Source organism: Bos mutus, chromosome 4 (genome assembly GCF_027580195.1).
Source record: "Bos mutus isolate GX-2022 chromosome 4, NWIPB_WYAK_1.1, whole genome shotgun sequence".
NCBI classification, from domain to species: Eukaryota; Metazoa; Chordata; class Mammalia; order Artiodactyla; family Bovidae; genus Bos; species Bos mutus.
In genome coordinates, this window is record NC_091620.1 from 68,299,304 (window position 1) to 68,326,425 (window position 27,122).

At 37.2% G+C, this 27,122-nt stretch overlaps 1 protein-coding gene across 2 annotated transcripts in view; it reads left to right on the forward strand.

Moving 5' to 3' along the window:
* The window catches only part of CFTR (CF transmembrane conductance regulator), a 219,456-nt gene that overhangs the window by 130,133 nt on the left and 62,201 nt on the right, over window positions 1–27,122 (forward strand). For both annotated transcript variants that reach the window (XM_070369592.1, XM_070369593.1), the window contains exons 16-21: window positions 9,487–9,524; window positions 9,965–10,215; window positions 13,157–13,236; window positions 18,626–18,776; window positions 19,879–20,106; window positions 22,422–22,522. In XM_070369592.1, the coding sequence (XP_070225693.1) occupies window positions 9,487–9,524; window positions 9,965–10,215; window positions 13,157–13,236; window positions 18,626–18,776; window positions 19,879–20,106; window positions 22,422–22,522 (849 nt within the window). The remainder of the gene's footprint in view (window positions 1–9,486; window positions 9,525–9,964; window positions 10,216–13,156; window positions 13,237–18,625; window positions 18,777–19,878; window positions 20,107–22,421; window positions 22,523–27,122) is intronic.

Below are 27,122 nucleotides of genomic sequence, written 5' to 3' on the forward strand. Positions count from 1 at the left end.
TCAAACCAGCACTTTGTTAATAATCTGAACCCCTTCCTTGAAGATCAACATTGCTTGAATGTCTTTAGTTTTATGAGAAAAAATGGTTCTGTGAATGTGGTAGTGATTTATATTCACTTATAAGACCCTTGCCCATGCAAAGCTGTAGAGCTGAACTTATACACCTTTCAAAACAGTGTCAGTTCAGTTCAGTTCAGTCGCTCAGTCGTGTCCAACTCTTTGCGACCCCATGAATCACAGCACGCCAGGTCTCCCTGTCCATCACAAACTCCCGGAGTTCACTCAGACTCACATTCATTGAGTCAGTGATGCCATCCAGCCATCTCATCCTCTGTCGTCCCCTTCTCCTCCTACCCCCAATCCCTCCCAGCATCAGAGTCTTTTCCAGTTAGTCAACTCTTCGCATGAGGTGGCCAAAGTACTGGAGTTTCAGCTTTAGCATCATTCCTTCCAAAGAAATCCCAGGGCTGATCTCCTTCAGAATGGACTAGTTGGATCTCCTTGCAGTCCAAGGGATTCTCAAGAGTCTTCTCCAACACCACAGTTCAAAAGCATCAATTCTTCGGCACTCAGCCTTCTTCACAGTCCAACTCTCACATCCATACATGACCACAGGAAAAACCATAGCCTTGACTAGACGGACCTTTGTTGGCAAAGTAATGTCTCTGCTTTTGAATATGCTGTCTAGGTTGGTCATAACTTTCCTTCCAAGGAGTAAGCGTCTTTTAATCTCATAGTTGCAGTCACCATCTGCAGTGATTTTGGAGTCCAAAAAAACAGTGTATAGTTAATTAATTAGTGACTGAGCATAGAGCCTCTGAGCATATGTACAATATTATTAGCTCACTTACTCAAGATGACAGTGGTCCTTTGTCTTCAGGCTGGAATCCAAACTACAACACAGGATGTAAATGTTGTATAACTTCCCATTTTTAATTGAACTCACAATTATTGCAAAAACTTGTCTTTTTGTAGGAAAAAAATTGATAACGTAATTTTCTAGGCAAGAAATAATAGATAAATGATGAGTCTTTTCAGGTCAGTGTCCTGAATGCATTTCCAATTAACTGACTCTCAAAATTTTGAATAACAAAAACTTAGTGATAGTAGACAAATAGTGACCATTTTCATTATGTGCATAGTTATACAGCTAAACAAATCATTCAGATGTTCACAGTTCTCTCATATTCTTTGAATCAAAATTTACATAATTTTTCTGTTCGACTAAGCTCCCTTCTTGATACTAGTGGGCCTTTTCTCATTACCACTGAAATATTTCATGTGTGCTTTGCATCATAGTACAGGTACTAATCCAGGAAGATAGTTTAGATCTTTTAAATATTGTTTAATAGAGCTTCATATTCAACATGATCAGAGACCCAAAGAAAAGTTAAGATCCACTTCTTCCTTTGTGAAAGTGATGTATCCATTTTTAATTTTCACAGGGGTCATACTTCAGTGTAGATTTGTAGTATATATAATTATAATTTTATAGAATGGGTTTTTGCAGAGGTTTTATTGTTTTAATGTATTTATTTTTAACTGAAGGATAATTTCTTTACAATATTGTGTTGGTTTCTGCCATACATAAACATGAATCAGCCATAGGTATACCAGGGAACATTTCATGCAAAGTAAAGGACAGAAATGGTATGGACCTAACAGAAGCCGAAGATACTAAGAAGATGTGGCAAGAATACACAGACAAACTGTATAAAAAAGATCTTCATGACCCAGATAATCACGATGGTATGATTGCTCACCTAGAGCTAGACACCCTGGAATATGAAGTCAAGTGGGTCTTCTGTGCATTCTTGCCACCTCTTCTTATTATCTTCTGCTTCTGTTAGGTCCATTTAGTTTCTGTCCTTTATTGTGCCCAAACTTGCATGAAATGTTCCCTTGGTATCTCTAATTTTCTTGAAGAAATTTCCCATTTCTTTCCCATTCTGTTGTTTTCTTCTATTTCTTTGCATTTTTCACTTAAAAGACTTTCTTTTCTCTCCTTGCTATTCTCTGAAACTCTGCATTCATATAGTCTTTCCCATTCTGTTGTTTTCCTCTATTTCTTTGCATTTTTCACTTAAAAGACTTTCTTTTCTCTCCTTGCTATTCTCTGAAACTCTGCATTCATATAGTCTTTCCCATTCTGTTGTTTTCCTCTATTTCTTTGCATTTTTCACTTAAAAGGCTTTCTTTTCTCTCCTTGCTATTCTCTGAAACTCTGCATTCATATAGTTCCTTTTCTCCTTTGCCTGTAGTTTCTCTTCTTTTCTCAGCTATTTGTCAGACCTCCTCAGAAAACCATTTTGCCTTACTGCATTTCTTTTTCTTAAGGATGGGTTTGATCACAGCCTCCTGTACAGTGTTACAAACCTCTGTCCATAGTTCTTCAGGCACTCTTTCTATCAGATCTAATCCCTTGAATCTATTTGTCACTTCCACTGTATAGTCATAAGGGATTTGATTTAGTGGCGTAGTGGTTTTCCCTAGGTTCTTCAATGGCGTAGTGGTTTTCCCTATGTTCTTCAATTTAAGTCTTAATTTTGCCATAAGGAGTTCATGATCTAAGCCACAGTTAGCTCCCGGTCTTGTTTTTGCTGACTGTACAGAGCTTCTCAATCATTGGCTGCAAAGCATGTAAACAGTCTCATTTCGGTATTGACCATCTGGTGATGTCCATGTGCAGAGACAGTTCTTGTGTTGTTGGAAGAGGGTGTTTTTTTATGACCAGCATGTTCTTTGGCAAAACTGTTAGCCTTAGCCCTTCTTCATTTTGTACTCCAAGGCCAAACAAACCTAGACAGCATATTAAAAAGCAGAGATATCACTTTGCCAACAAAGGTCTTTGTAGTCCAAGCTATGGTTTTTCCAGTAGTCATGTATGAATGTGAGAGTTGCTAAGAAGGCTGAGCACTGAAGAACTGATGCTTTCAAATTGTGCTGGAGAAGATTCTCCAGCAAGGATATAAATCAATTGATCCTAAAGGAAATGAAACCTGAATATTCATTGTAATGATTGGTGCTGAACCTGAAGCTCCAAAATACTTTTGCTACCTACTACAATTAGACAGCTCACTGGAAAAGACCGACGCTGGGAAAGATTGAGGGCAATAAGGGAGAAGAGTGTGACAGGATGAGATGGTTGGATGACATTACTCACTGAATGGACATGAGTTTGAACAAACTCCAGCAGATAGTGAAGGACAGGGAAGCCTGGCTTGCTGCAGTTCATGAGGTTGCAGTCAGACATGACTTAGCTACTGAACAACAACAAATTATCTATAGTGTGTTAATTTATTAAGTGAATCAGTATACCTTTATATTTTTGTGCTGTTTTCTTTATGATAGCATAGTATCTTCTGTTAAGTTCTTAGATATTAGAACCAAGGATACAGGCTTTAGAATTTCTATTATGTTGGTCTCTCTAGTGCTTCTATTTGGCAGTGCATCATTGACTAGATAGAAAAGAAATGCAAATAATAAGGTAGGAGGCAGTGCCCACCTTTTCTTTTGCAACAACCAGAGTATATTATTGTTGCCTCGAATAACTAAAGATCACATTTGGTCCTTCTATGCCTGTGTTTTAAGAAATGTGTTAGAGAACTGCTACGTACTATTCTTAAATGACTTCCTCTCTGTTTCTTTTTAAAAAGTATGTTATTTTTATTTTTTACAATTTATTAATTTTTGGCCATTCTGCATCTTCATTGGTGTGGAGGCTTTTTTGGTGCATAGCTGTGGTGAGTTGGGACTGCTCTCTAAGTTGCAGCGAATGGGCTTCTCATTGCAGTGGTTTCTCTTGTTGCTGATTGCAGGCTCTAGGGCACATGGACTCAGTAATTGTAGCTCCCGGGCTTTAGAGCACAGGCTTAGTAGGGGCTTCCCTGGTGGTTCAGTGGTAAAGATTCCTCCTGGTGATGTAGGAGACAGGAGTTTAATCCCTGCTCTGGGAAGAGCCTGTGTGCTGTGCTGCAGCAAAGTCTGTCCTCTTTGTTTCTTAATGAGGAATCCCTCAATATATATTATGCTCCCATAATACCTTAATGATAGTTATACCTTTATTGATAGTAATACTTTCAAGGCAGTATTGCTTAGCAAGGGTCTATGTTTTAGGGCATGATTTAACCTGCAAAGCATTGAAATCTGTGATTAAGTCTTGACAAGGTGTCACTTTACTCTTACTGCTTCTTACTCTTTACTCATTCATTCAGCCACTTACTCATTCAACACATATTTTTCAAGTTCTTTCAATATGCCAAGCATGATTCTATATGCTCTGTTTACAGCGAAGACAAAACAGAACATACCAATGGATTACACCAATGTACTTATGTTTACAGTGTAAACAGAATTCACAATACTGTATTCCTTTGGTGAAAGCTCAAAATGCCAATACTGTTTTAACAGGTCTTCATTTAAACATAGATCTTCTTGTGTGGCTTGGAAGGTAGCTCTGAATTCTATAGATATACAGAACTTATGAATTGGTTCTGGTTCTTTATACTACATAAAATGTCATCTGCATTTTAAAATGTTTTTAAAACATTTTAAAAATATTTTATGTGATTAGTATATAATTCCTTTCTGTTTAGTATATAATTTCTTTCTGTTTATATAATTATAAATAAAATTATATAATTTCCATTTTGTATTTAAATGTTTTAAAATAAAAAACATTTGTGTTTTTTAAGTATCTTCTTATTCATCCCTTCCTTTGTTTATTAAGGATAGATTTACTGAATGCCTACTATCTCTTGGATATTGTTATAGACACTAAGCTAAGCATGCAATGGGAAAGAGGACAGATGGCTCCTCCTTGATCTTATGAAGCACTTTCTGAGGGAGAAGACAGATGGTAAATAAGTTTTGATGGAAATAATCACAGAATGTAGTGAGTTCCATAAAGAGATAAATAGTGGGCTAAAATAAAGCTGGACAGAGAGGACAGGAAGGTCTTCCTGAAGAAATGACATTTAGTTGACACCTGAAGCATAAAAAGTACTCCAGACATGCAGAAACTGGGGCAAATACAAAGGACTTGGAGAAGTTTGGTGAATTGTGGAAACTAAGCGAAGGCCAGCACATTTGGAGGAATGGGAGAAAGTGGTGAGTGGCATATCATGTGGTGACACTGAAAAAGTAAATCAAAGCCAGGTCTGCAGAAGCATTCGCTGAAGAACTTCAGTTTTATTTTAAGTGCAATAGGAAAACTTTGAACGCCTTCTTTCAAGGTATGATATGATTTTTTATGTTTAAAAAAAGATCACTGTGGTATATGGAAAATGGATTGGATAGGGACAAGAGGGAAGGTAGGAACATCTGTTATGACAGGAAAAGATAGCTCTTATTAACTAGGCTAAACAGCCACAGTGTTCAGACCCTTAAGGCATATTTAAAAGTCTACAGATATTTCAGTGAAATATTTAAGAGTATCTACTTTGAAGTTCATTGAAGTTCTTCTTGATGGACCACCAGACCACCTGACCTGCCTCCTGAGAAATCTGTATGTAGGTCAAGAACCAACAGTTAGTACTGCACATGGAACAACAGACTGGTTCCAAATTGGGAAAGGAGTATGTCAAGGCTGTTTATTGTCACCCTGCTTATTTAACTTATATGCAGAGTACATCATACAAAAGGGCACGCTGGATGACACACCAGCTGGAATCAAGATTACCAGGAGAAATATTAATAACCTCAGATATGCAGATGACAACACCCTTATGGCAGAAAGTGAAGAGGAACTAAAGAGCCTCTTGATGAAGGTGAAAGAGGAGAGTGAAAAAGCTGGCTTCAATATCAACATTCAGAAAACTATGATCATGGCATCTGGTCCCATCACCTCATGGCAAATAGATGGGGAAACAGTGGAAACAGTGAGAGACTTTATATTCTTGGGCTCCAAAATCAGTGCAGATGGTGACTGCAGCCATGAAATTAAAAGATGCTTACATGACAAACCTAGACAGTGTATTAAAAAGCAGCGACGTCACTTTGCCAACAAAGGTCACTTTGCCAAACATGGTTTTTCCAGTAGTCGTGTATGGATGTGAGAGTTGGACTATAAAGAAAACTGAGTGTTGAAGAATTGATGCTTTTGAACTGTGGTGTTGGAGAAGACTCTTGAGAGTCCCTTTGCAAGGACATCCAACCAGTCCATCCCAAAGGAAATCAGTCCTGAATATTCTTTGGAAGGACTGATGCTAAATCTGAAACTCCAATACTTTGGCCACCAGATGCGAAGAACTGACTCCTTAGAAAAGACCCTGATGCTGGAAAAGATTGAAGGCGGGAGGTGAAGGGGACAGCAGAAGAGGAGATGGTTGGATGGCATCACCTACTCAATGGACATAAGTTTGAACAAGCTCTGTTAGTTGGTGATGGAGAGCAAAGCCTGGCATGCTGCAGTCCATGTGGTCTGAAAGAGTTGGACATGACTGAGTGACTGAACTGAACTGAAGTTCTTCATGACAGAATGTTGGATCATTATACCTCTTTTGGTTATATTCACATTTCTGAACCTTTTCTATACCCGATCTTGGCAGTGTTCTCTTTTCATGCCTATTTTCTTTTGTGGTGAGTGTCAGACTTGTACTGGCCCGGTTATGTAATGGTAGGTTCCTCCTATGTCTTGAATATATTCTTGCTCTAGTTCTCCATCACATCTTGTTTTTGAAACCATACTGTTGGAGTTTTACTACATACATCATCAACCTTTATCTATAACATCTCCAAGGATGTTTACTAGTTAATTTATCATAATAAGTCTTTCAGATATAGGCACTTGGCTTCTCTTTGAATATATATATACTATGGTCCTCTAGTCCCAACATGCCATTATTTTTTAAATCATACAGACAAATCATCTATATAATTTAAATCATGATTTAGCTTCTAAATACTGGCTACTAGTTTTTCATTTGTGGTCATTTGCAAAGTCTGTGAGTGATCATGTTGACTGTTCATGGATCTATCCTTAGAGAACACTGTCATCAGGCTCCTGATGATTAGACGGGTATAGAATAAGTGTATGCAGGTGGTGAGCATGTGCATGTGAGTGTGTCCAACTCTTTGCGACCCCATGGACTGCATCCCACCAGGCTCCTCTGTTCATGGACTTTTCCAGTCAAGAATACTGGAGTGGGTTGCCATTTCCTCCTCCAGGGGATCTTCCCAACCCAGGGATCAAACCCACATCTCTCATGTTGCAGGCAGGTTATTTACCACTGAGCCACCTGGGAATAAGTACTCTGGCTAAAACCCTACGGAGCTAATAGGCTTAGTTTATTCATGCACTGTCCAGTACAGTATCCACCTGCTATGTGTGACAATGTAAATTAAGTTATTTAAAATGAAACAAAATATAACATTCAGTTCCCCAGTCACCCACACTGGCCACATTTCAAGGGATCAAGTGCCACTTGTATTAAGTGGTAATCACACTGAACAGTGCAGATATTGAACATTTCTATTTTTGTGGAAGTTTCTGTTGGACATTGCTGATCTAGACTATACCCTTTTCAACATAAGGAATGCTTCTTCAAACCCTAACAAAGCTGAAAATAATGACCTTTTTACTTTTGTTCTTTAGTCTTTCAGGACTTGTCATTCTATCTTAAACTGCATGAACTTTATAACCTCAGACATTTTAGAAATTAAATGCTAGAACTTGCCTGCTCAATTGTTTATACATGCCCCAGACATTTTTATTAAAGTCATTATGTCAAGTCCTTGGAAATGTTTGTGTTCCAGTCAGTAAAAGCAGTTTGGGTTGGTAGTTCCATAAGTGGTCTCTGTTGACAAGAGCCATGAAATACCTTTATATTGCACAGATTAGACCAGGGTCTTTGAACAACTGCTTTGGTTGTTCCATAGTAAATATTATAGAATATTTATTTCTTGGATTTACTCACATTCAGAGAAGTTGGAATGCCAACATTGTTGACACTTCTTTCATTGGAACAGAGAGGGACTACAATAACCAAAGGGTAACTGAGAAATATACCCTTTGATTTGATTAGTAATTTGATTAGTATTGGGAAATCAGAAAACATTTTTACTGAAACAAAGACTTTTGAAGTAGCAAGATTATTGTTCAGTTTCTTGTCATTTTGAATTCACTTGAATTTCAAGGAGACAAAGGTACTTTTTGTCAATAGGTGCATGGAGGCCATGTGTAATGAAAAAGTAGGAAATTGTGAATGATGCCATTAGCTTTTTTATTATGATACTCCAATCTGATAGGCAAATTTACGTAAAGTGGGGCTTCCCTCGTAGCTCGTCAGTAAAGAATCTACCTGCAATGCAGGAGACATTGGTTCAATTCCTGGGTCTGGAAGATCTCCTGGAGAAGGAAATGACAACCCACTCCACTTCTTGCTTGGAGAATCCCACGGACCGAGAAGCCTGGCAGGCTACCGTCCATGGGGTTGCAAAGAGTCAGACACGACTTAATGACTAAACCACCACTATATACTATTTAGACTCTAAGACTTCATAATGTAATTTCTTAATTACTGCTAACTATTCTCCATAGTTTTTATGTGATACTGTTAAATGCTTAAGTTGATTATGAAATAATACATAGATTTCTTATAGCAAGCATATTTGTTTCTCCCCTATTTGTTTTTGGTCTGTGTTCATTTTCAAATTTTTTTATTTTGCTTACAGTTTCTCCTATTTTTCTATTTGATTCTTTGTTAAAGTTATTATTGGCCTAATTGCATACTATCAGTCTTATAATTGTGTAAATATTTCTAGTATTATGATTGTGTTGGTATCATCGCAAGATTGTTTCCCCACAGTGTTTTAGGAAATTGGAATGCCAAATTGAAATAGAACAGAGTTCAGATAATAAACAAATGATAGTTCATTTTTTTTAGTTATGATATAGAATATATGTTCCTCAGCCAAAAATTTCCACCATGAGAAAGCCCACATAGTGCCAGTAGTATGTTTTAATGTGAATGCACTTTATTAAAACACTGTGAATTTTTGCCCTTTTGAAATGTTAACCAAGTTTCCTGAATATGTATCTCATCCTTTCTCATAACTAATTGGACTTATAGTTATGAGTCCCTCATAATCATTGTATGACAAATTAAATTATTTATAGCCACCAACGAGATCAATTATCTGCCAGCAGGCTGAGAGTAATCTCTTCATAAGAAACAAACTTTATTACTTAAAACATTTAACTGCAGTGTTAGCTCTTCTGTGAGGTTCAATGAATAGTTCCTGTTGAATGAAGGAGAGAAATGAATAAGTATTTTATTCGGTGAAATTTGAATTCCATTAGCTTAACATGGTCTCACCTCAAATAGTTCCTAGAACAATTATGGCAGCTTTTGGACCCAGGAAAGTAAAGCCAAGGAAAATAAAATTGCGTGTATTTTGATATTGGTCATGATGGAATTAGAGGTGGGTGTGGGAAAAATGGGAAAAGAGGATGGAAAAAGTCAAGTGTGTGTTGTTCCCTTCCAGGTGGCTGCTTCTTTGGTTGTGTTGTGCCTATTTCCGAAGTGAGTATTCCATGTCCTATTGTGGATTGTATTTTGTTTCTGTTGATTATTTGGGTTTTATTAAACATTGTAATTTCTACTCTGCTTCATTTCCCCACAGTAATGTAGTAGAGAATTGAGTTCTTTTGTTTAAAATTGTGTGTGCAGTTTTTGTAGCTCATTATCAATTTTTAAAAGATTTAGTCGTGTTTAGTTTCCATAAAATGCAATAACAATGTTTGAGATGACCTTGCAAAGTTAGTATTTGAAATTTTATCTATTTCAGTGGTGGAAAGCTTAGTCTGCTTTCTTGCAATAGTAAGTCCTTCAGGTTAAAGGCATAAATTCTGCTAATGAAATATGTTGTATTTCTTTGGACTCAAATTCAGCATCATTTACATGTATTGGTAATTCATTGGAAAAGTTTGGTTGTCAAATAATAATTTCCTTTTGCTTTACAGAATATTTTTTCAAGACAAAGGAAACAGTACTAAGAGTGCAAATAACAGTTATGCAGTGATCATCACCAGCACCAGCTCGTATTATATTTTTTACATTTATGTGGGAGTGGCTGACACTTTGCTTGCTCTAGGACTCTTCAGAGGTTTACCACTGGTGCATACTCTAATCACAGTGTCAAAAACTTTACACCACAAAATGCTACAGTCTGTTCTTCAAGCCCCTATGTCAACCCTCAACACGTTGAAAACAGGTACTTAACTAGATGTACAAGATGAAGCTGCTGCTCCTCCACAAAGAGGGCCTATAAGTTGGTTGATTTTGTAGTGATAACACTGGCTTTTGCATGGAGGCATTTACCCTTCGTTGAGCTTCCTTATGTTGGGCGTGGGCCTGTCTCAGGTATTATAGGCTCTCAGGTACTGTCACTCTTCATATTTCTGTTTATTAGAGTAGCACAGTTTGTTAGGACATGATGCTGATGGGACTATAGCAGCAGAAGCAGCCCCTTCTGAGTCAAATATCCTTCTCTCTTCAGGTATTTGAGCTAGCTCCCTTCTAGGTATCTTGTTGTCAATGTATAGTGCTGTTTAAAAGGGGAGATGATTTGAAGAGATCCAAAAAGCAAAATTCTTTTACTAATGAAGTATTTTGATGAGATAGAGTAATCTAGTTTCATATAACTGTTCAAAGATAATCCCATAAATTCATTCCAGGTTTTATTTTAAATGGGTTGGGGTATCCCAGATATATTTTGAAAATACTTTTGACACTATCATAGAGGTTGGTAAAGGAGTACAAGCTTTTAGTTATAAGATCAGTAAGGTCTGAAGATCTAGTGTATAATGTGGTGACCATAATTGATAAGAACTGGAATATTTGATTATAAAGGAAAAAATAATTTCCAAGTCAGAGTTTTAGAGTAATTTGTATCTAAAAACCTCAAGATAAAAATTAACCATCATTTTTTTTCTGGGTAATAACATTTCAGTGTTAATATTCAAGAGGATCTTCCTTATATTTATTCTGAAGCCCTCGTGTGTCACCAAAGTCTTGCCCCATTTGGATATACTCATCACCATGCTTCCATTTTAGAGCTAAGATGTTTTAGACCTAAAAGGGAATGTCCAATTACCTTCATCCAGTGATTTCATTTTTTTTCAATGGGAGAGCTGAGCTCCAGAGAAGGTAGGGGTTTTACCCAAGATTCTAGCAGTGAGAAACAGGCAATGAGATATAATGGAAGGAGCATGGGCATTGTTTGAGCTCTGTCTTGTCCTCTTAAGGGTGATCATCATGGGCAAGTTACTCTTCTGAGACTTGCATCCACATCTGTAAAATGAGAAAAGGAATTCTTATCTCAAAAGACCATTGTGAAATGAAACAAGGTCATCACGTACTGGCCATTACATAGCCAACATCAGGTCAATGCCAATTACCCACTCTTATTCCCTTGCTATTGTTTCCCATCTGAAATATACTAAGCACCAGAATGATGTTTTTTTTTCTTTTTTTTACCAAAGTGAGTTTCATTTTCTACACAAAATAAATACCATAGGCTACTCCCCCCACAATTTTTTATTTATTTATGAAAAGGTATACAAATATGATTGATTAAATATGCTAAATAATGTATCATTAGTAAGGACTAGGAGATAGTGACAGAAAATAAGCATTGGATAATTCCTACATAAAGCTTTTTGCTGAGGGCTCAGATTGACACAAAATAAATGTGACATGGGCCCAGTGACCTCTCAAAATCTGCAATCTAGAAAAAAGAGATAAGACATGTGTACAAGCAACTATACAACATGTATATAATTATTATAACACAGAAGTGCTGACAAGATATAGCAAAGGTATTCAGTGTGCCCAGAGGAGGAAGGGATTAATTTGAACTGGTGCAAACATTGATGTGTCCTTGCCAGAGAGGCATTTTGAATAGGGCCATGAAGAAGACAATATTTTTTAGCAAGTAGAGATGAGGGGAAAGGGTTTTCAGGCAGAGGGAACCATATGGAAAGTGCAAAGAAATAGGAGAGAGTAAAGTGTGTTTAAAGAATAAACCAGATTGATTGAAACAGAATGTTTGAAAAGAGGAAGCTTGTTCCTTGGGTGACTTAAGGTCAAAATCATGGAAGTTATTAAGTATTAAACTAAGAAATTACGACTTTATCCTGCAGTTCATGGGGGAGGGTACATGATAAGATTCAATCTTATCAAAAAAAATCTGTACAGTATTATTATACTTTAATTGTATGTCTAACTAACCCCTAGGCGATGAATTCCTTAAGGGCAAGGAGCATTGGCTGATCCACGTCTGTTATCTCAGTGCCTAGCATTGTGCCCAGTGCCCTGTAGACACTCCATGTGTGACATTGTTTTCACTGAAGGAAAAAATGATCAGACTTACAAATGTGAGTCTGTAATTTAGAAGACAGGCTGAAGTTAAATTGTCAGTGAAGACGGTAAAAAAGGAGAACATGGCCAAAGAGGGCCACATGGTGGGCAGGGAGGGTTTGAGAACAGGTTGTGCTGAGGTGTGTCAGAAAGGTGTGGAAGTTGAAAATTAGGGAGGCTCTACATTACGAAATAAGGGAATGATGAAAGCACAGCCAGAAAATTATCACAAAACTCAGGCTTGTAAGTGTGGGATTATAGTAGTAGAAGGGTGCCTGTTCCTGACGTAATTTGTGATAGGGCTCTGTTAGAGACGTTGGGCTTTGCATGAATCTTACAGCAATCTTTATTTCATAAAAGGTTACAAGTAGAGACAAAAATTTGAACACAGAGTTATTTAGAGTCTTTGTATAAAAAGTTTCTTAGAATCCTTGCTGTTTGTTGTCATTCAGTCACTAAATCATGTCCGATTCTTTGTGACTGCACGGACTGCAATGCATCAGGCTCCCATCCTTCACTGTCTCCCAGAGTTTGCACAAACTCATGTCCATTGAGTCGGTGTTACCATTCAACCATCTTCTCATCCTCTGATGCCTCCTCCTCCTCCTGCCCTCAGTCTTTCCCAGCATCAGAGAATCCTTGTAGAACACTGAAATTGTCTATAGCCTTATACTTCTGATTATATGTTCATTTGTATTTGAGTTCTGAGTCCTTCTGCTATGATCCAAGTTTATCAAATTTTGATATATCTTTTAAGATTACTAGTTTTTGAAGAATGTTTCTTTACCTTGCAGGTGGGATTCTTAATAGATTCTCCAAAGATATAGCAGTTTTGGATGATCTTCTGCCTCTTACCATATTTGATTTTGTTCAGGTTTGTAAAAATAAGTATTATTAAGTGACTTCACTTTGTTGCACTTTTTAAAAGTATTTAGAAAAATTATAAAGAGTAAATTCTTGCTTATTTTTCATTTGGTTAAGAGTTTGAACCGTGTCTAGTATATGAATCTTTTCAATATTAAAAAAAAATCTTCAAGATAGTCATAAATTTAGTAAATTCAATAATAAGTCAAAACTGTTTACCTGACCAATGTGTGCTGTTGTGCTAAGTTGCTTCAGTCATGTCCAACTCTTTGCAACCCCATGGCCTGTAGCCCACCAGGCTCCTCTGTCCATGGGATTCTCCATGCAAGAACACTGGAGTGGGTTGCCATGCCATCCTCCAGGGGATCTTCCCAACCCAGGGATTGAACCCAAGTCTCTTACGTCCTGCATTGGCAGGTGTGTTCTTTACCTCTAGTGCCACCTGGGAAGCCCTTACTTGACCAGAACCTAAGGCAATTCCTCATTTAGATATAATAGCTTTCTACTTAGAAGTGATTTAAGACTTATAACAGACTACTTTCCCCCAAATCACTGTCCATGAAGTGTGACATTTTTGACACTGGCATCACCTTTGATAGAAGTCACCTACATTCAGATGGCCTAGGTTACAATGACGATCAGTTGGTTTCCTGGTGGGCTATAGTTTCACCCAAGCTCATCCATGAACAACTTTGGCACAGATGGCTAGTTAGCAGTCTCACAGTAAGGACCATAATGCTGGGACAGAAGTATAGGTAAGTTTTCAGGCAGGTGAGGGAGGAAGGAAAAATTCAGGATTAGTGAGGATTATCCCTGGGTTATAGATCTGAAGGCATCTCCAGCACAGGCTGACTCTGAGCATGTGTCCTGGGATGGGAAGACTGATGGTGAAATGGAGCAGGGAAGAAGATAAAGGTGACCTAGGGGTAACCACATTAGGATTCCATTAAGTGATAGAACTTGAGTGTTGTAAGTTGATAACCTTGGCTATTAAACCAGGTTTGAAAGCAGATTCCTGGCTGGCTTGGGTTGAGCCTCAGGGAGTAAACGACAAAGCAGTCTCGGTGACCTCCTTGGAGATAGTTGGAACAGGATGCTACCCATCTCGGGATGAGTGGCCCCTTTCTCCTCATCCCCCATCCCTCCTCCCAATCCCACCACTGAGAACCTGTGAAATAAAATAAAGGCTGCCACTTTTGTCTGTATATACAACAATATTGGCAGGTGCACAAAAACCAGATTGCCAGTTTGCCTCATCTGAAATGATTGGCACAGCCAAACACATTAACCATTCCAAGTGAACTTTAGTATTTTGAGTTTCCTTCAGTTACTCTGTTTAGGGATATAACTCAGCAGCTGCTGCTGGAATTCATTAAAAAAAAAGCTTTGAGTTCATCATGTAAAGAAGTGTTGCCCATGTCTTTAATTTCTGGACATTTCTTCCTTGTTCTATGCTTATAAATAACCGGACTGAAATATAATATTAAATCAGTTAAAAAATGGAACGTGGACATCCTGACATGATTGCAAAAGGATTCGTGAATGTTAGCCTTTGCTAATTTTTTCTTTAAAAACTTTTGTAGCCTGCAGAGTATTTTCTGAATCAGTGTAAGATTGATTTCAGAAATCCTTTGGGAGAGTTTCTTTTTGAACATGTATTTTATGAATTAGCACTTTTTGACACATGTGATGGTCTCATCCTTTCTCTTACAGCAATTTGAATAGTTTCTGCTCAACTTCTAGTGTTTTGGGGTTCACTAGTCATTGCCTCATAAGTGATTGGGCAGGGTTCCTTTATGTTGATTTCCCTATTTTGTTTAGAAGAGGCTCTCACATTATGGAAGCATGATATGGAAATCAAATACAATAAAAATCTGATTAATTTTGATTTTATTAAAAAATGCATGCATTAGAGAGGTCCTTTAACTTGTGAGGTCTGTTGGTTATACTTATGTTCAAGTTAATGAAATTCCTTTCTAGTCACATTTCAGAAACAGGTTTTTCACAGAATAAGGCACACCTATGAATTTCTTTTTTCCAAAAAAGTATGATTTATACTAACTCTAGTTCTTAACATTTGATAATATTCTGGGAAGTTTGCTTTCTGGCTTGGACATTGTATAGTTTGAAAATGAAAGATCCAGATTCTGTTTTGCAAATAACACTATTTATTTTACCTTGAGTAAGACACTTAATCTCTAAGGATCTCAGGTTTCTAAAATGAGGAAGATGTCTGATGATGATCACTTTCAGTACCAAAGTCATATGCTTCAGATTGTCATACTGGAAATGGATCATAATGTGACAAATTTGAACTTGAAGCCACACAGAAAAAAAATGTATCCTAGCATCCTATTTATATCTGTGAGCTTCCTAGGTAGCTCAGTGGGTAAAGAATTCACCTGCAATGCAGGGGACGTGTGTTTGATCCCTGGGTTGGGAAGATCCCCTGGAGGAGGGCATGGCAACCCACTCCCACAGTGTTCTTACCTGGAGAATCCCCATGGACGGAGGAGCCTGGCAGGCTACAGTCCATAGGGTCACAAAGAGTCGGACACAACTGAGCACATGTAGAATTTATCTCTATGTTTGAGTGCCAGATTTTTTTTCATGAAACAGAAGCCTGTACATCTTAAAATGTGCAAATCTTCTCTTTTCAACCTCAAAACCTTTAGGTTTTTTTATTTCTTCTGTCTTAATACAGTGAGCCCTTCTACTTTGATCTCTGCTGTCTTTTACATCTTTCCCCCCCTTATTCATTCTGTTAATTCCAATAATCTGTTACTTAAAAATTCTCAAGGGCTATCAGTTATGAACTAAATTGCAGATCTGGTGTTCATTGCCTGGTTTTAAATAGATATTTATCAATCAGTCAGTTACTTAATGCACCTTCTAAATGGTTTTGAAGTGATCCTTCATTCTTATCATCTGCTCCAGTTACGCAGGCAACAGCATGTGCCCTTCTGTGTCAGGAATACTTTGAAGCCGTTTTTGGTGGATGAAAATGGTGCCTTGCAGGCTTTATAGTCTGTTGATATTTTTTCCCCTAGAATTTTAGGACTTTGATAAGCTTGAATGGGAATTAAGATCTGTGCTCATATTTCCATCTTGTATTTAAATCTATTTATTTATTTTGCTGTCCTCTCTTTAATACCCCTGGTCTGGTATGACTTGTTTCTTATTCACTACGAATTACAAGCTAGGACAGAATTTGAAGTTTCTTTGTGTAGTTAGAATACCAAGGCATATTAAACTAGTGCCTTTAGTTTTGCATAAGTGCTAAATTATTACCTTCTGACCTCAGTGCCTAAGGATGACTCCTTACAGAGCAGATTGAGTTGTTTTCCTCAAAGCTTAGACTTAGTTTTTCACTTCTCAGTTAGGGCTATATTACAAATAATTATAATCACTGGAAGTCTACCTTGTGACTATTTCATCACTTCCAGTTGTTCCCACCTTCTCCATTATTCTCAAACCTTCTGTTGTATTGGTTGGGTCGGCTACACAATTCTTCCTGTTGTATTGTAACACAGTTACAATTCATTCCTAAGAATATCAACCATATCAGCAATAATTTAAAAAACAATGATCACTTTCCCCACCCATTGTTATAACACAAAAGCTCCGGATTGGAATTAATGGTAAAAATAGCAGCAGACAAACGAACATAGTGCTCTTTACAATTGTCAACAGTAAACAGATGAACAAAGCCTGATCCTAGTGAAACAGCTGAATGTTTCTGTGCTGCAAATGCAACAGTATTTATCTTTCAGACATACTGGTGTTTAATACAGTGGCCCATTTAACTTAAAATGTAGTTCCTAGTAAATAATGCTTGGAAGTTAATTTTTCTGTTTTTTTTTCCGTAAGACTCTCTTTCTGAGAAACGCATATCCTCAGTTAAAAAACTGAATCCTTTGCATTGATGAAGTCTTGTCGTGTAATAACTAGGGTGATTGAGGCTTTCTCATTGTACTGGTGGCTCTTGTAGGGCAAGAGCAGAAGAGAGGACTTTCCTTAAATTGGCTTTCCTGATAGCTCAGTTGGTAAATAATCCGCCTGCAATGCAGGAGACCATGCTTCGATCCCTGGGCTGGCTACCCACTCCTGTATTCTGGCCTGGAGAATTCCATGGACTGTATAGTCCATGGGGTTGCAAAGAGTCAGACATGACTGAGTGATTTTCACTTTTACTTTCCTTAAATTATTGTCGTCATATGCAGTTGGTCCAGGGTCTGGCACAGCAAAGATTTTTCTGAGTATTTGTTGAACAAAAATGAGTGAAGGGCTGGTACTGTAGAATTTGATGATGGACACATTAGAGGCATTTTCTCTATTAAACCTATCATTGAGATATGATCATCTGAGGCTTTAGATGAAAATAGCAACCCATTCAAAGAAGATTTATGCAGATGTTACACCCTCATTCGTGTTTCCATCTGCCAAAATGTTCTGTATTTCTGCATCAGCTGGAAAGTGTATGTGTCACCCATGGGAGCTGGTAGAGAACTGGATTGCTGATTGTCAGATAGATGTTATGATAGGTTTATTTTTCAACCCTTATAGTGACAGTTACTTTATACTTTATTCACATGGGTTATTAGGGAGCAAATGCTGGCAGATTTTTTTTTTTACTTTTTTATACATATGGATTTAGTGTCACTTGGAAATAGAGAATTTAAGCCTTTAACTTGATCTGAAGAACACCAGTGTAATCAACTTGTTTCTGAGACTGCCCACATGGCTTCACTTTTGGGGTGGATAATGTGAAGAACTATCTCTAATGAATGGGCTTGACTTAAACACAAAATTAATTTGATAATACACAAGAGAAAAAATGATCTGATTTCAAATTAAATCAGCCCTACCCCCAAAATCTTCCTTTTGTTTTTGAGCATCAGGGTCATCTTCAGTTGTTTTAAGGGCCAAGAACAAAAACAGTAAGTGGAGTAAAATTCAAGTATAATTTTTTTCAATCTTAAATGTTAATCATCTGGATTCAGAGAAATCAAGTAGCTTACCTAGATGACCATTCATACTAAAATTATTTTAAAATAAAAAGTTTATTTTAAAAGAAGCCCAGGCAAGAAAAAATTACATTCATTTAAAATTTGTCATACAACACTTTAAAGGGTATAGGAAGTGAAAATATACTAAGATACAAGAATACCATGTTTTCTAAAATATTATTATGAGCAACCTAAGCAATTTTTGGAATTTTGATAGAACTTATGAAAAATGTGCTTTAATGTGACCACTTTCCCAGTAGAAAGATACCTTCCCTGTCTTTAAAATGGAACAGAGCGTGAAAACCTTGTTTAGGAAACATTGGTAACATACCTTGTCCCTTTGCAACATGGAAATATTTACTTATCCCAGTGTTGTCTTTGATCCTACAGTTGTTATTAATTGTGATCGGAGCTGTGGTGGTCGTCTCAGTTTTACAGCCCTACATCTTCCTAGCTACAGTGCCAGTGATAGCGGCTTTTATTCTCTTGAGAGCCTACTTCCTCCACACCTCCCAACAACTCAAGCAGCTGGAATCTGAAGGTATGGTACAGCTAGTGACATGCCCACAAGAGCTACCTGTGGATATTTATCTGCAATGCATCTAGTTTTCAAAACGTTTTTCCTGTTTTTAAACTTGCATGATATGACAATGAGTTTTAAAAATGTATATTTCAACTTTGATTCAGGGCCATTTCTGTACATTCTCATCATATATACCTCTCCTGGTTCTTATATTTTGTTAATAAATAATTTTTATTATAACAAGTAATTAACAAATAGCAAATTTATTAACAAAACTGTTATTAAATATTATTTTTGAGAATTTGACCATTGCCTTCTTTCAGATTTAAAATGTAGTGTTAAACCACAAACTCTGCAAAAAAATCTAAGTATATAAAAGGAAACAGTAAATTATAAAACACATGTAGATTATTTTTATGAATTAATGACTATGTGACTTTGTTTTGAATTTAAAACGAGTATATGGAGTCTTAGGAGGCTGGATGTATATGATATCTGTTCTTAATTCTATAAATTAAAAATTGAAACCGTAGTGCCACTATTTCTAAAGGTTTGTCTGTGTTCCTAAATGAGACTGGACAAAGTTCTTTCCAGACACCTTTGCTTTCTCTCCAGGGATCTGCCTTTTGGTGCACACCCAAACACTGCTTGAGCTCTTTGGAAAGCTCATTGTTCAATAACAGCCTTTGCTTAGGTGCATTTTCAGGGGATATATTTCCAGTGTGCTTCTACATTGAAGGTTATTTGCTAAATTAAGTCACACAGACTTTCTTAATTGAGGCATTGAATGAATTGTCTCAAAAGAAAAACATTTTCAGCAGTGATTAATTTAGGATTAGTCAGATAAACAATACCCAGTGGTAGCCAAGGAATATGAATTAATAATGGCAACGATTTTATAATAAGTTTCCATCCACAGTAACCAAGTTAAAAAGGAAGGTAACTCATTAAAATAACAGATTGCATCTATTCAAAGTTTGAGTCACAATGAAAAGCCTTTCCAATGATGTCCATTGTTTGATTACTTGTTTGATTACTCATTAAGTTAATGTTTCGAAAGTAATAATTTGCATTATGTATTTACATGACTTACATTGTTCTCTATGGAAATATTTCACAGGCAGGAGTCCAATTTTCACTCATCTTGTTACAAGTTTAAAAGGACTATGGACACTTCGTGCCTTTGGACGGCAGCCTTACTTTGAAACTTTATTCCACAAAGCTCTGAATTTACATACTGCCAACTGGTTCTTGTATCTGTCAACACTGCGCTGGTTCCAAATGAGAATAGAAATGATTTTTGTCATCTTCTTCATTGCTGTTACCTTCATTTCCATTTTAACAACAGGTACTATGAACTCAACTGTTTAGCTAAGCATTTAATTTAAAGCTTTGTCAGCCAGTAAAATGCTGCATTCATGTATGTTAACATTTTTAGGTATCATTAAATAGATTTTTTTAGTTTATTAATCAAAAATTTGTTTATTGTTGAATGAATGATTTCTTTGAATTAGAGCTGTATGCAGTTGAAAAACTTAGATAGATATATTTCATCACAAGTAAAATGAAGACCTATATAGACAAGTGAGCTCTTCTAATGAAAAAAGTTGAATTACTGAGCTTTAAGAAGTGTTGAGATATATATGTTACAGTGGATGAAGATTCCGAGGGACTGCCAAACAGAACAGAATTCTGTTCAAACAAAATGAAGCAAATGTTGGAGAGTTCCAGGAGGGCCTTGTGGGCAGAAGGCACACTGCACCTCCACGGGAAATGGAACAGTCATGGAGAGTCATACTCAGAGCTTCCCATCTCTGGAGGCCAGATGCCAGCCATGCCCATTCCTTTCTGTGGCCACTTCATTCATTTCTCTTTCTCTAAAGACTGGTTTGGCTAATGTGCCAGGGCTGTGCAACAGGGACCTGGTATGGCCTTTCCAGTCAGGGCCCTTGAGTAAACAGCTGAGTTCCTCTGTCCAGTTACCAAGTGTTGACAAGAACAGGGAACAGGCTTATATTGGTCCACCTGCAGTCCCGCAGGTGCTGAGAGAGTAGTGGATTCCTCACCTTCATCGTTCCCTCAGCCCAAGGCTTTGGGAAATGACTCTGCAAAAGGATTCAAGGGGGCAGGCAAATCCTTAAGTAAATCCTTAGCAGTACAATAGTTTGGGGCAACCTTAAAACAAAATAAAGTTTCTTTTGTGGTTCAGAATTAAACAATTTTTAATTAAGTTATTTGAAACAGGATCCAAGAGGGCTGAATGAACAAGGATTTGTTAACAGCGAAATCACACCAATATATCATGTGCTCTAATGTAATGATTAAGGATCCGATTGAGTCCTGGCTTATTAGGCATGATAGAGCGTTCAAGAACCAGTATCGCCCAGGACCTATCCATGAAATCAGATGCCCAGCCGGAGTGAATGTTAGCCACACAGCTAGTATCAACCCTGCCTCTGCTGGTCTTCAGCTGTGGTGACTTGTACACTTTAGTCAACTACTCTAAAGCCCTCATTTTCCTCATGTGTAAATAAACATTATAGTGCCTGTTTCATAAGTTTGTGGTGAGTATTAAATGTAATAATTTGTGCAAAGCACTTACTGTAGTGCCTAGTCCATAGTAGGTACCCAAAAATTTTATGTTACTTATTATTGTTATTATTTTTAAAATTTTATCTTACTCTCATCTTAATATTCAGAATGAGTAATGTATTGGGCCTTGGATAAATTTTACCTGTTTAAAATAAGTGATTTAGTACTAAAACCACATACCTGCTGTCTGTGGTTTATCTTCTATTAGAATAATTATGTAAACAAAAATTTCAATTCATAATAATAGGATGACTTATTTCTCCCAATTTTCGAGCCCTAAAATTGTTTTATCATGCATTACAGCTGCAGGGATTGATTATCAATTAGGACTTGATAACATAAATTTATAACAATTTAAGGACATTCTTATTAGAAAAACTTTAGGGCCATGAATACAGAGTATTTGTAAATTTTAATTAGGGGTCCCTTCTAGCCCTTAAAAACTAACTACTCTAATTAAGCATTTGAGTATTGTTCTTCCTATCTGAACTAATCAATTTTTTAATTCAAAAGGCAGTCTTCTCTTTTTCCAAATGGCAGACCCATGAGTTCTGACTTCTCCATGAAACTCTTAGTTCTTTCTTCCCAACAGCATCTTATTGACAGAGATAAGTCCTCCTTACGAAGACATGAAGCACATCTAAACATCTTTTGGATGCTGCTCACACACCTCTCTCCTGCTTTTGACTTCTTTGTAGAGGAGATTATTCAGACACAGAAAGTCTTTCCATTGTAGTCTTTGAAGATATTATTACTTACAGAGTAATAGTAGAAGAGATTAAAAATAATATTACCCAACACCAACATCGCCTTCAATATCTGAAGCATTAAAAAAAAGGGCAACTCTTTACTAATATGCAGTCACTCTTTGATTTAAAACATTGGTTGAATACTAACAGGGCATATTATCACTAGTGATGCATGCTTTGGGGAACTGAGATGAAAAATGGTTTAAATTGGCACAGAATCTAAATGTAAGTTTAACATAATCTGTCTTCTAAGTATACATAAAGCGGTTCACAGAAAAGAGAAGTAGCCTAAAGTATGTTTATATATTTTTTCCACCTGTAGGTGAAGGAGAAGGAAGAGTTGGGATTATTCTAACTTTAGCCATGAATATCATGGGTACATTGCAGTGGGCTGTAAACTCTAGCATAGATGTGGATAGCTTGGTAAGTATTTTTTTTAACTTTTATGAAAAAAATTCAGACAAACCAAAAAGTATAGATAATAGCATAAGGGATGACTATATACCCAACCCCAGCTTAAGAAATAAAAAACTGCAGATGAGTTGAAGTTCACTGTTTGTATCTCTTATTAAACCCATATCTCTTCTTTCTTCCATATAAATAGCCACAGTCAAGATCTAGTGCTACTATGAACATTCTTGCAGTTCCTTGCCTAGGATTTTTCTAGGATAGACACCCAAGAGTGGTATTGGTGGGTCATAGAATTCACCCATGTTCAACTTTGCTGCTGCTGCTAAGTCGCTTCAGTTGTGTCCAACTCTGTGCGATGCCATAGACGGCAGCCCACCAAGCTCCCCCGTCCCTGGGATTCTCTAGGCAAGAACACTGGAATGGGTTGCCATTTCCTTCTCCAATGCAGGAAAGTGAAAAGTGAAAGTGAAGTCTCTGGATGGTGCCAAATTGTTCTAAGATCCATTGTACCAGATTATACTCCCATCAACAAGAGTATAAGAGGGGACTTCCCTTTGGTGGTTTCCTGGTAGCTCAGATGGTAAAGTGTTTGCCTACAGTGTGGGAGACCTGGGTTCAATCCCTGGGTTGGGAAGATCCCCTGGAGAAGGAAATGGCAACCCACTCCAGTATTCTTGTCTGGAAAATCCCATGCAGGGAGGCTCCTGGTAGGCTACAGTCCATGGGGTTGCAAAGAGTCGGACACGACTGAGTGACTTCACTTCACTTCCCTTTGCTGGTACAGTGGCCAAGATTCCACGCCCCCAGTGCAGGGGGGGCCTGGATTTGATCCCTGATCAGAGAACTGGATCCCACATGCTGCAACCAAGACCCTGTACAGCCAAATAAATAAGTATTTTTAAAAAGAGAGAGTGTAAGAATTCTCAGAGGTCCATAGGTATTATATACAACACTTGATAATGTCAGACTTTTTAAAAAATTGAAGTATAGTTGATTTACAATATTGTGTTAGTTTCAGATGTATACCAAAGTGATTCAATGGTATGTATTTTTTCAGATTATTTTCAATTCTTAATTATTATAAGATATTGAACATAGTTCCCTGTGGATACTTTGTTGCTCATCTGTTTTATATATAGTTGTTTGTATCTGCTAATCCCAAACTCCTTTATTTCTCCCCCATTCCTTCCTTTTTGGTAACTGTAACTGTTTTCTGTATCTATGAGTCATTTCTGTTTTGTATAGATTCAGTTGTATTGCTTTTTAGATTCCACATATAGAATATATATGTGTTATATAGCATTTGTATTTCTCTACTGACTTACTTAGTATGTTATTCTCTAGGTCCATCCATGTTGCTGGAAACTGCATATTTCATTCTTTTTTATGGCTGAGTAGTATTTTACTATATGTATGAATCACATCTTTATCCATTCGTCTGTCCATGAACACTTAGGTTGCCTCCATGTCTTAGTTATGGTAAATAGTGCTACTGTGAACATTAGGGTACATATATCTTTTTAAATTAGTTTTTATCTTTTTCAGACATATGCCCAGGAGCAGGATTGCTACATCAGATGGTAGCTCTATTTTTAATTTGTTTTAAGAAAGCTCCATACTGTTTTCCATAGTGGGTGCACAAATTTACATTCCCACTAATAGGAGGGTGTAGGAGGGTTCACTTTTCTCCACAGCCTCCCCATCATTTATTACCCTTTTGGTTTAGGTTCTTTCCTGACCTTTTGGTTTATGGTCTTTTTCTTTTTCTCTGAGACAGTTGACATGTTCTCAAAATGCACATATTCATTCAGTTGTTGAAATGTGTATAATCAATTCCTGTCAGAATAAATATCATTATAAAATATACATCTAGGGAAAAACCAATTTTTTTCCTGCCCTCTTCTTGCCCTTGTGACAATATTTTATTTAACAAAAGCATTTTAATAATTCATTGAAAGATTATTTAACCTTAATATGATTTATAGCAGAGTTTCATTTTAGTTTGACCAGCTCTTTTAGTGACTCTATTTATTTCCTCTCTTAGCTTGTATACGTTTGTGGTTGTGTCTTGTAAATGTACTTTAAAATGTTTCTGTTGGAAAATAGCAGGAGAATACTAAGTAAATATTGTACTGGCTATTTAATTCTTTGTTCGAACTTTCCTCAACTTTGACATTACAGTTAAAATCCTCATGTACTTCTTTTTCTTTATCTGGAAGCATTTGTTCGCCTTGTACATGCACAATTCTTTTCTCTTTATTGTATTAATTTCCTTGGTTTATATAACAGCCTCTACAGCCTCTCTTTGTTTGGTGCCTGTCTTTTTTGCATGTCTAATCTCCATTAAAGTTTCTTTCAAGCTTTTTTATTTAGCTAGTTTTTCACATGGTCATCCTAGACTTTGTGACCTGCGCTTTGACTTTGTTTCTTTCATCTCCTGGCATAAGAGGATCTTTGCAATAAAATATTATGTTATAATACGGTCTGTGAAAAGTATCAATATTTGGAGTTCATCATATTTTTAAAAGTTATATTCTTTTGTTTGAATATCAAAGTGATCATGTTAGTTTGCATTTCGCTGCCAAATAGCACAAGTGGTCTTGCCTGAGTCTTTGCTGGCATTTATCTAGTTATTAACTCCATCTTGCTGCTTCCACCCCTGCAACTGCTACAGCTGTCCAGTGATTTGTTAGTTTTTACCTAGCATATGTTGAAAGTTGGAGGAGAGAGAGCTATAACCTCAAATTTCATGTTTACATATATGTTAACACTAAAGGTCCTTGTAACCTCTGAAATAAAAACTCATTTTATTTTATTGAGTTCTGAAATGAATTTAGACCTCAGGTAGGTTTTTTTTTTTTTTTTTGGCCACATCTTGCGGCATGTAGGATCTTAGTTCCATGACCAGGGATTGAACCTGCACCCCCTCCATTGGAACCATGGAGTCTTAACCACTGGACCCAGGGACGTCCCTCCAGCTGAGTTTAAATTCAATAAATAGGGTGTTTTGTTTGACACTTGCCGTTTTTTAGTACACAGATAGCCAGGAAAAAAATATCTTTAGACTGGGAAAGAATATTTCATTTACCCATCTGGCTGGGTTTAAGCATGAACATCAAATATCAATAGAAATATGAAGTTACAAGAATATAACTTTCCTTTTACTGCTCATCCATTCATTAACTCGGGTGCCCAGACTTCCTTAGCTTTCAGCCAGTGAAGGTATTAATAATATTTGGATGATAACACTTCCTCATCACAGCCTCAGGTAGCTTTGTATTTATGACTAACTACACATCTCAGAGGTTGGCACTCAAAACTGGTCAACAAACCTTTTAATACATTTTCCTGATAAGTTCTCTCTGTTTTATTCCCTAAGATAGCACTTTATCACCTTCTTGTCTCTTCTCAGGTGCTCTAATAATTCTACGCCTTGCATTTTCAGTCAATGATCTTGCTATATATGTCATAGAAAAAAAAAGGTGGAGCCAGGAAGAATTTCTTCCTTTCTTTACACTAGTTGTAACACCATTCTGCACGACTGTTCATATGCTCCAGTTCCCTCTGTGTCTTTGCTCCTGTGTAAAGGCCAGTATATGCAATTAACTCCTCTTTGTGGTACCTTTCTCCCTAGCATAAAAATACCATCCCTTGATCTAACACCCCTTTTCTTTGACCTATTTTCAGAAGAAATTCTTGAAACAGTGTTTTACTCCATGTCATCCTCCCAGTCCTTTCCATCAGTCAGTCAGTTCAGTCACTGAGTTGTTTCCGACTCTTCGTGACCCCATGGACTGCTGCACACCAGGCCTCCCTGTCCATCACCAGCTCTCGGAACTTGCTTAAACTCATGTCCATCGAGGTGGTGATGCCATCCAACCATCTCATCCTCTGTTGTTCCCTTCTCCTCCTGCCTTCAATCTTTCCCAGCATCAGGGTTTTTTCCAATGAGTCAGTTCTTTGCATCAGGTGCCCAAAGTATTGGAGTTTCAGCTTCAGCATCAGTCTTTCCAATGAACATTCAGGACTGATCTCCTTTAGGATGGACTGGTTGGATCTCCTTGCAGTCAAAGAGACTCTCAAGAGTCTTCTCCAACACAACAGTTTAAAAGCATCAATCCTTTGGCACTCAGCTTTCTTTATAGTCCAACTCTCACATCCATGCATGACTACTGGAAAAACCATAGCTTTGACTAGGTGGACCTTTGCTGACAAAGTAATGTCTCTGCTTTTGAATATGCTATCTAGGTTGGTCATAGCTTTTCTTCCAAGGAGCAAGTGTCTTTTAATTTCACGGCTGCAGTCACCATCTGTAGTGATTTTGGAGCTCAAGAAAATAAAGTCTCGTACTGTTTTCCCATCTATTATGCCATGAAGTGATGAACTGGACACCATGATCTTCATTTTCTGAATGTTGAGCTTTAAGTCAACTTTTTCACTCTCCTCTTTCACTTTCATCAAGAGGCTCTTTAGTTCTTCACTTTCTGCCATAAGGGTGGTATCATCTGCATATCTGAGGTTGTTGATATTTCTCCTGACAGTCTTGATTCCAGCTTGTGCTTCATCCAGCCCAGCATTTGGCATGATGTACTCTGCATATAAGTTAATTAAG